This window comes from Oncorhynchus keta, unplaced genomic scaffold (genome assembly GCF_023373465.1).
Source record: "Oncorhynchus keta strain PuntledgeMale-10-30-2019 unplaced genomic scaffold, Oket_V2 Un_scaffold_3531_pilon_pilon, whole genome shotgun sequence".
NCBI lineage: Eukaryota > Metazoa > Chordata > Actinopteri > Salmoniformes > Salmonidae > Oncorhynchus > Oncorhynchus keta.
In genome coordinates, this window is record NW_026290920.1 from 2,025,791 (window position 1) to 2,035,790 (window position 10,000).

General features: G+C 46.7%; 1 protein-coding gene across 1 annotated transcript in view; it reads left to right on the plus strand.

Annotated features, from left to right (window-relative positions):
• The window catches only part of pcsk6 (proprotein convertase subtilisin/kexin type 6), a 156,446-nt gene that overhangs the window by 16,307 nt on the left and 130,139 nt on the right, over positions 1–10,000 (plus strand). The window contains 2 exon segments of the mRNA XM_052515977.1: positions 2,421–2,445; positions 2,448–2,496. Of these exon segments, the coding sequence (XP_052371937.1) occupies positions 2,421–2,445; positions 2,448–2,496 (74 nt within the window).

The window sequence follows — 10,000 nt, forward strand, 5'->3', positions numbered from 1 at the left end:
TCTGTCTCTCTGTCCTCTGTCTCTGTCTCTCTGTCCCCTGTCTCTCTGCCTGTCCCTCTGTCTCTGTTTTTGTCTTCTCTGTCCTCTGTCTCTGTCTCTCTGTTCTGTCTCTGTCTCTGTCTCTGTCTCTGTCTCTGTCTCTCTGTCTCTCTGTCCCTCTGTCTCTGTCTCTCTGTTCTGTCTCTCTGTCCCTCTGTCTCTGTCCTCTGTCTGTCTCTCTGTCTCTCTGTCCCTCTGTCTCTGTCTTTCTGTCTCTGTTCTGTCTCTCTGTCCTCTGTCTGTCTCTCTCTCTCTGTCCCTCTGTCTCTGTCTCTTGTCTCTGTCTGTCTCTGTCTCTGTCTCTCTGTCCCTCTGTCTCTTTCTGTCTCTCTGTCTCTCTGTCTGTCTCTCTGTCCCTCTGTCTCTGTTCCTCTCTGTCCCTCTGTCTCTGTCCCTGCCCTCTCTCTTCTGTCCTCTCTCTGTCCCTCTGTCTCTGTACTCTGTCTCTGTCTCCTCTGTCCTCTGTCTCTGTCTCTGTCCTCTGTCTCTGTCTCTCTGTCTCTGTCTCTGTTTCTCTGTCCCTCTGTCTCTGTCTCTGTCCTCTCTCTGTTCTGTCTCTGTCCCTCTGTCCTCTGTCTCTGTTCTGTCTCTCTGTCCCTCTGTCTCTGTCTCTTTGTCTCTGTCTCTCTGTCCCTCTGTTCTGTCTCTCTGTCCCTCTGTCTCTCTGTCCCTCTGTATCTGTCTCTCTCTGTCTCTCTGTCTCTGCTCTTCTCTGTCTCTGCTCTCTCTGTCTCCTCTGTCTCTGTCTCTGTCTCTGTCTCTGTCTCTGTTCTGTCTCTGTCTCTGTCTCTGTCTCTCTGTCCCTCTGTCCTCTGTCTCTGTCTCTCTGTCTCTGTCTCTGTCTCTCTCTGTCCCTCTGTCCTCTGTCTCTCTCTGTCTGTGTCTCTGTCTCTCTGTTCTGTCTGTCTGTTCCTCTGTCTGTTTCTCTGTCCCTCTGTCTCTGTCCTTCCTCTGTCTCTCTCTCTCTGTCTCTCTCTCTGTCTGTCTCTGTCCCTCTGTCTGTCTCTCTGTCTCTCTATCTCTCTGTTCTCTGTCTCTCTGTCTGTCTCTCTGTCTCTCTGTCTCTCTGTCTGTCTGTCTCTCTCTGTCTCTCTGTCTCTCTGTCTCTCTGTCTGTCTCTCTGTCTCTCTGTCTCTCTGTCTGTCTCTGTTCTGTCTCTTTCTCTGTCTCTGTCCCTCTGTCTCTGTCCCTCTGTCTCTGTCCCTCTGTCTCTGTCTCTCTTCTCTGTCTCTCTGTCTCTGTCTCTCTGTCCCTCTGTCTCTGTCCTCTGTCCCTCTTGTCTCTCTTTGTCCCTCTGTCTCTGTCTCCCTGTCCTCTGTCCCTCTGTTCTGTCTCTCTGTCCCCTGTCTCTGTCTGTCCTCTGTCTCTGTTTCTGTCTCTCTGTCCCTCTGTCTCTGTCTCTCTGTTCTGTCTCTGTCTCTGTTCTGTCTCTGTCTCTGTCTCTCTGTCTCTGTCCCTCTGTCTCTGTCTCTCTGTCTCTGTCTCTCTGTCCCTCTGTCTCTGCTGTCCTCTGTCTGTCTCTCTGTCTCTCTGTCCCTCTGTCTCTGTCTTTCTGTCTCTGTCTCTGTCTCTCTGTCCTCTGTCTCTGTTCCCTCTGTCTCTGTCTCTGTCTCTCTGTCTCTGTCTGTCTCTCTGTCTCTGTCTCTCTGTCCCTCTGTCTTTGTCTCTCTGTCTGTCTGTCTCTCTGTCCTCTGTCCTCTGTCTTTGTCTCTCTGTCCTCTGTCTCTGTCCCTGTCTCTCTTCTCTCTCTGTCCTCTCTGTCCCTCTGTCTCTGCCTCTGTCTCTGTCTCTGTCCCTCTGTCTCTGTCTCTCTGTCCCTCTGTCTCTGTTCTGTCTCTCTGTCCCTCTGTCTCTGTCTCTCTGTCTCTCTGTCCTCTGTCTCTGTCTCTCTGTCTCTGTCTCTCTGTCCTCTGTCTCTGTCTCTCTGTCCTCTGTCTCTCTGTCCCTCTGTCTCTGTATCTGTCTCTCTCTGTCTCTCTGTCTCTGCCTCTCTGTCTCTGCCTCTCTGTCTCTCTGTCTCTCTGTCTCTGTCTCTGTCTCTGTCTCTGTCTCTGTCTCTGTCTTTTTCTCTCTCTCTGTCTCTCTGTCCCTCTGTCTCTCTGTCTCTGCCTCTCTGTCTCTGTCTCTGTCTCTCTCTCTGTCCCTCTGTCTCTGTCGCTCTCTCTGTCTGTGTCTCTGTCTCTCTGTCCCTCTGTCTGTCTCTCTCTGTCTCTGTCTCTCTGTCCCTCTGTCTCTGTCTCTCTGTCTCTCTGTCTCTCTGTCTCTCTCTCTCTGTCTGTCTCTCTGTCCTCTGTCTGTCTCTCTGTCTCTCTGTCTCTGTCTCTGTCTCTGTCTCTGTCTCTGTCTCTGTCTCTGTCTCTGTCTCTGTCTCTGTCTCCCAGGACCAGCTGGCAAGTTATGATGTCAACGGAACGACCATGATCCAACTCCTCGTTATGATTCTAGCAACGAGAACAAGTGAGAGCAAACATCCTTCAGTCCCCATCCTATCCCTCTATCCTTCATTTATTCCCTCCATCTCTCTGTCCTTCTACGTCTTCACTTCATTCCTTCAGCTATCCATCCATCCTTCTATTCCTCATGTATTTATTCCCTGTCCCTCTATCCATCATCCCTCTGTTCCCTATTCCCCTCTCCTTATCCTTATCCATCATCCCTCTGTTCCCTATTCCCCTCTCCTTATCCTTATCCATCATCCCTCTGTTCCCTCTTCTCCTCTCTCCTTATCCTTATCCATCCTTCCATTCTCTTCCCCTCTCCTTATCCTTATCCATCATCCCTCTGTTCCCTCTTCCTCTCCTTATCCTTATCCATCATCATTCCATTCCCTCTTCCCCTCTCCTTATCCTTATCCATCATCCCTCTATTCCCTCTCCCCCTCTCCTTATCCTATCCATCATCCTTCCATTCCCTCTTCCCCGCTCCTTTAACTATCCTTCCATTCCCTCTTCCCCTCTCCTTATCCTTATCCATCCTTCCATTCCCTCTTCCCCTCTCCTTATCCTTATCCATCCTTCCATTCCCTCTTCCCCTCTCCTTATCCTTCCATCCTTCCATTCCCTCTTCCCCTCTCCTTATCCTTATCTATCCTTCCATTCCTCTTCCCTCTCCTTATCCTTATCCATTCTTCCATTTCCTCTTCCCTCTCCTTATCCATCCTTCCATTCTCTTCCCCTCCTTATCCATCCTTCCATCCCCTCTTCCCCTATCCTTATCCATCCTTCCACTCCCTCTTCCTCTCCTTATCCTTATCCATCCTTCCATTCCCTCTTCCCCTCTCCTTATCCTTATCTATCCTTCCATTCCCTCTTCCCCTCTCCTTATCCTTATCCATCCTTCCATTCCCTCTTCCCTCTCCTTATCCTTATCCATCCTTCCATTCGCTCTTCCTCTCTCCTTATCCATCCTTCCATTCCTCTTTCTCTCCTTATCTATCCTTCCATTCCCTCTTCTCCTATCCTTATCCTTATCCTTATCCATCATCCCTCTATTCCCTCTCCCCTCTCCTTATCCTTATCCATCCTTCCATTCCTCTTCCCGCTCCTTATCTATCCTTCCATTCCCTCTTCCCCCTCTCCTTATCCTTATCCATCCTTCCATTCCCTCTTCCCTCTCCTTATCCTTATCCATCCTTCCATTCCCTCTTCCCCTCTCCTTATCCTTATCTATCCTTCCATTCCCTCTTCCCCTCTCCTTATCCTTATCCATCCTTCCATTCCCTCTTCCCTCTCCTTATCCATCCTTCCATTCCCTCTTCCCCTCTCCTTATCCATCCTTCCATTCCCTCTTCCCCTATCCTTATCCATCCTTCCACTCCCTCTTCCCCTCTCCTTATCCTTATCCATCCTTCCATTCCCTCTTCCCCTCTCCTTATCCTTATCCATCCTTCCATTCCCTCTTCCCCTCCTTATCCTTATCCATCCTTCCATTCCCTCTTATCCTCTCCTTATCCTTATCCTTATCATCATCCTCTATTCCCTCTCCTCTCCTTATCCTTATCCATCCTTCCATTCCCTCTTCCCCGATCCTTATCCATCCTTCCATTCCCTCTTCCCCTCTCCTTATCCTTATCCACCCTTCCATTCCCTCTTCCCTCTCCTTATCCTTATCCATCCTTCCATTCCCTCTTCCCCTCTCCTTATCCTTATCCATCCTTCCATTCCTCTTCCCTCTCCTTATCCTTATCTATCCTTCCATTCCCTCTTCCCCTCTCCTTATCCTTATCCATCCTTCCATTCCCTCTTATCCTCTCCTTATCCTTATCCTTATCCATCATCCCTCTATTCCCCTCTCCCCTCTCCTTATCCTTATCCATCCTTCCATTCCCTCTTCCCCTCTCCTTATCCTTATCCATCCTTCCATTCCCTCTTCCCCTCTCCTTATCCTTATCCATCCTTCCATTTCCTCTTCCCCTCTCCTTATCCATCCTTCCATTCCCTCTTCCTCTCCTTATCCATCCTTCCACTCCCTCTTCCCCTCTCCTTATCCTTATCCATCCTTCCATTCCCTCTTCCCCTCTCCTTATCCTTATCCATCCTTCCATTCCCTCTTCCCCTCTCCTTATCCATCCTTCCATTCCCTCTTCCCCTATCCTTATCCATCCTTCCACTCCCCTCTTCCCCTATCCTTATCCATCCTTCCATTCCCTCTTTCCACTCACCCTCCATTACTTGCACCCCTTTCTATTCCCCGTTCCCCATCCCCACGTACCTCCATTCCTCCATCCTATTCCTCCATACTTCCAGCTATCCCAATGTACCTTTACTATGTACCTTTATCACTATTTTCCTCCATCCCTCCATCTCTCCATCAACCCATCCCTTGGGCTATTGACAGGAGGGTCCATGTCACACTTCCCCACACCACGCTTCTGATGTGACCTAAATGACTCTTGCACTGTTTTAATGTACATCATTATGAATATGGTACTTTCATGAAACACTTTGACTTTCATCTCTGGTGGATGTGGCTGGGTGTTCATACGCTGCCTTGTAGGGTCTCTCTCTCTCTCTCTCTCTCTCTGTCTGAGGTCTACAGGCTGGCTAATGAATATAAACAGGACACAAAGACAACTATGAAATGTGACAGGAAAATGTGATGGCCTTGAAATGTGTCCCCCAGCCGCAGTGCACCACTCTTTTATTTGTCATTGAACTCGTGTTGTTTTTATCAAACTCGTCCCACTGGAACATCCAACATTCCATTGGTGACGATTTGAGCAACTTGCTCTGAAATAGTTTGACTTGATTTTTGACGTACTTTATTCTATTATACGTATTCAGTTTGAGAGTTATACTTATTCTGTTACACACATGTCTCATCTATGGTTAGAAACTGACTCCAGACCAGACAGACTAGTCACTCATCATATCCTGTTGTGTATTCAGTTAGACAAACGTCTTATCTATGGTTAGAAACTGACTCCAGACCAGACAGACTAGTCACTCATCATATCCTGTTGTGTATTCAGTTAGACACATGTCTCATCTATGGTTAGAAACTGACTCCAGACCTGACAGACTAGTCACTCATCATATCCTGTTGTGTATTCAGTTAGACACATGTCTCATCTATGGTTAGAAACTGACTCCAGACCTGACAGACTAGTCACTCATCATATCCTGTTGTGTATTCAGTTAGACACATGTCTCATCTATGGTTAGAAACTGACTCCAGACCTGACAGACTAGTCACTCATCATATCCTGTTGTGTATTCAGTTACACACATGTCTCATCTATGGTTAGAAACTGACTCCAGACCTGACAGACTAGTCACTCATCATATCCTGTTGTGTATTCAGTTAGACACATGTCTCATCTATGGTTAGAAACTGACTCCAGACCTGACAGACTAGTCACTCATCATATCCTGTTGTGTATTCAGTTAGACACATGTCTCATCTATGGTTAGAAACTGACTCCAGACCTGACAGACTAGTCACTCATCATATCCTGTTGTGTATTCAGTTGCTATCATCGTGTTTCTTATTGCTGCACTGAAGGCATTTCTGTCACAACACAAACTTCACCAAGCAATCAAATGAATCTGGAGTCTTGTTGACAAGCAAACAAACCCAAAAGGTCTTTATTCATGTTCTCCTCCATCTCTCCCCTTCATATCTCTCTCTGTATAGTGTAATTCACCCCTGTCTGTAGAGGGAAACGGCATTGGGATCAGGGGGAGAGGGGAAAACTATTAAAGAGAAAGCCATTCATGTCGTTTCTCTGTCACCCAGCCTTGGTGAGATGAGTTCCCTGGATGCACCTGGACTGGGGTGAAATTAGTGTGTGTGTGTGTGTGCGTGTGTGTGTGTGCGTGCGTGTGTGTGTGTGTGTGTGTGTGTGTGTGTGTGTGTGCGTGTGTGTGTGCGTGTGTGTGTGTGTGCGTGCGTGTGTGTGTGTGTGTGTGCGTGTGTGTGTGTGTGTGTCTGTGTGCATTGTTATACAGGCCTGATCTCTCTCCTCTTAAACTCATTACTGCGTGGCCTAACAGGAGGCGGTGTGACACCATGTTTTGTAATCCACCATGTTTGGCCACACATCCATTTTCAAACAAGGCGACCAGCTGCACTGCAGGGGAGTGAACAGCATACTGGTCCACGTACTCACCTCAGTTCTCGCTTTCTCGGGAGAAAGGACTGGAACAACACTCCTTGTAGTTCTCTCTTTATCTGTTTCTCTCCATCACGCTCTCACTAATTCCACATCTCAGTTGAAGGCTGAAATTCACCCTTCACAGTTTCAGTAGATCTCTGTATTCAATCTTTGTCACTTCCTTACTTAAAACTTCACAACATTTTGTCATCTCATCTTTTCTCTTCTCAATCTTTTTTTCATCTCAATATTTTCTCATCTCATCTTTTCTCTTCTCAATCTTTTTTTCATCTCAATATTTTCTTATCTAATTCCTCTTTAAAACATTTATTTGGTGAGTCTGGTTTGTTTTTGTGAAGAGGTGAAGTAAGAGGTTTTTCATGTCTCTCGCTTGTGAAACAGTCATTATCCAGTAGCTGTCGGTCCCTTGGGGCTGTAGACTCCTATCAGGTGTGTTAACATGCTGTGATAAAGAGTGTAGGGAAGGGAGAGAGAGAGAGAGAGAAGACAAACACAAGACACAGATTGTACTACTTATGGACTCAAATGGGAAATATATAGAAGAAAAAACTTTTTCCCAAACATAGTGTGTCTAAACTCTGGTGTCCAAACACCCAGCGTGCCCTCGACCTTCTGTCTGAGGACCAACTAGGTTCACCCAGCCACATAATAATACACACAGGCACAAACGACCTGAGAGCACAGCAGGAAAGGGTGGCAACAGCACTGAAGGGAGTGATTGAAAAGGCTTCTTCTACTTTCCCCAACGCACAAGTGGTTATCTCCACCCTGCTACCACGAAAAGACTTCCACCCTGCCACAATACAGCGGGTAAACGCAAGTATTTCCCGTGACTGTGCCTCAAAACCAAATGTTTTCCTGGCCCACCACTCCACCCTGGACTTGAACAGCCTCTATGACCAGGTCCACCTCTACAAGGCAGCAGTGCCCACCTTTGCCAGGACCCTAAAGGACATCGCTCTCAAACGTATCCCCAACACTTCACACAGGAGCAACAGATCAATAGACTCTCCACCCAGACCAGCGAGACACCCTCCCAGACCTGCAGGACCCCCTGACCTACACATAGAGGACCCACGCCAAGAGGAATTACATCCAGACCACAGTACACCCAGACACATCCACACCCTCACCCCAACCAATCAACACCCCCACGTCAACCATGCCCACACCCCATTTAGGCCCCCTCAGATCAGACCTATGCCACTCCTGCCCACCCCATGCACCCCACCCCCGCAAAGAGGGCCTCAACATGGAAGCCACACATACGCCCAGGTAGTGAGCGGGCAAACAGTCCCAACCCCCACTCTCACACTCGCCCAAGCCAATAGCATGTACCAGATGCTCAGCAGGCTCTGCTCACACTTACTGGCCTGAGGCCAAACCACACGACCAACAACATTGGACATTCTATGGAACAAAAAGCCTTCACTATATCATCCTGGAATATCCAAGGCCTGAGGTCATCTGCCTTTGGCCTAAAGAGCAGAAACCCGGACTTCACCAAAGAAATCGGTAACACAGACATTGTCATCCTGCAAGAAACCTGGTATAGAGGAGACGGACCCACTGGTTGCCCTCTAGGTTACAGAGAGCTGGTAGTCCCATCCACCAAACTACCAGGTGTGAAACAGGGAAGGGACTCAGGGGTATGCTAATTTGGTATAGAGCAGACCTAACTCACTCCATTAAATTAATCAAAACAGGAACATTCTACATTTGGCTAGAAATTCAAAAGGAAATTATCCTAACAGAGAAAAATGTCCTCCTGTGTGCTACCTATATCCCCCCACTAGAATCCCCATATTTTAATGAAGACAGCTTCTCCATCCTGGAGGGCGAAATCAATCATTTCCAGGCCCAGGGACATGTACTAGTCTGTGGCGACCTAAATGCCAGAACCGGACAAGAACCTGACACCCTCAGCACACAGGGGGACAAACATCTGCCTGGAGGTGACAGCATCCCCTCCCACATATGCCCCCCTAGGCACAACTATGACAACATAACCAACAAAAACGGGTCACAACTCCTGCAGCTCTGTCGCACGCTGGGTATGTACATAGTCAACGGTAGGCTTCGAGGGGACTCCTATGGTAGATACACCTATAGCTCATCTCTTGGCAGTAGTACTGTAGACTACTTTATCACTGACCTCAACCCAGAATCTCTCAGAGCGTTCACAGTCAGTCCACTAACACCCTATCAGACCACAGCAAAATCACAGTCTACTTAAACAGAGCAATACTCAACCACGAGGCATCAAAGCCAAAGGAACTGAGTAACATTAAGAAATGCTATAGGTGGAAGGAATGCAGTTTGGAAACCTACCAAAAACAATTAGGCAACAACAAATTCAATCCCTTTTAGACAATTTCCTGGGTAAAACGTTCCACTGTAATAGTGAAGGTGTAAACTTGGCAGTAGAAAATCTTAACAGTATATTTGACCTCTCAGCTTCCCTATCAAATCTAAAAATCTCAAATAGAAAACCGAAGAAAATTAACAATAATGACAAATGGTTTGATGAGGAATGCAAAAATCTAAGAAAGAAATTGAGAAACCTGTCCAACCAAAAACATAGAGACCCGGAAAACCTGAGTCTACGCCTTCACTATGGTGAATCACTAAAACAATACAGAAACACACTACGGAAAAAGAAGGAACAGCATGTCAGAAATCAGCTCAATGCAATTGAAGAATCCATAGACTCTAACCACTTCTGGGAAAATTGGAAAACACTAAACAAAACAACAACACGAAGAATTATCTATCCAAAATGGAGATGTCTGGGTAAACCACTTCTCCAATCTTTTTGGTTCTATAACAAAGAACAAAGAGCAAAAACATATACATGATCAACTACAGATCTTAGAATCAACTATTAAAGACTACCAGAACCCACTGGATTCTCCAATTACATTGAATGAGTTACAGGACAAAATAAAAACCCTCCAACCCAAAAAGGCCTGTGGTGTCGATGGTATCCTCAATGAAATGATCAAATATACAGACAACAAATTCCAACTGGCTATACTAAAACTCTTTAACATCATACTTAGCTCTGGCATCTTCCCCAATATTTGGAACCAAGGACTGATCACCCCAATCCACAAAAGTGGAGACAAATTTGACCCCAATAACTACCGTGGAATATGTGTCAACAGTAACCTTGGGAAAATCCTCTGCATTATTATTAACAGCAGACTCGTACATTTCCTCAATGAAAACAATGTACTGAGCAAATGTCAAATTGGCTTTTTACCAAATTACCGTACAACAGACCATGTATTCACCCTGCACACCTTAATTGACAACCAAACAAACCAAAACAAAGGCAAAGTC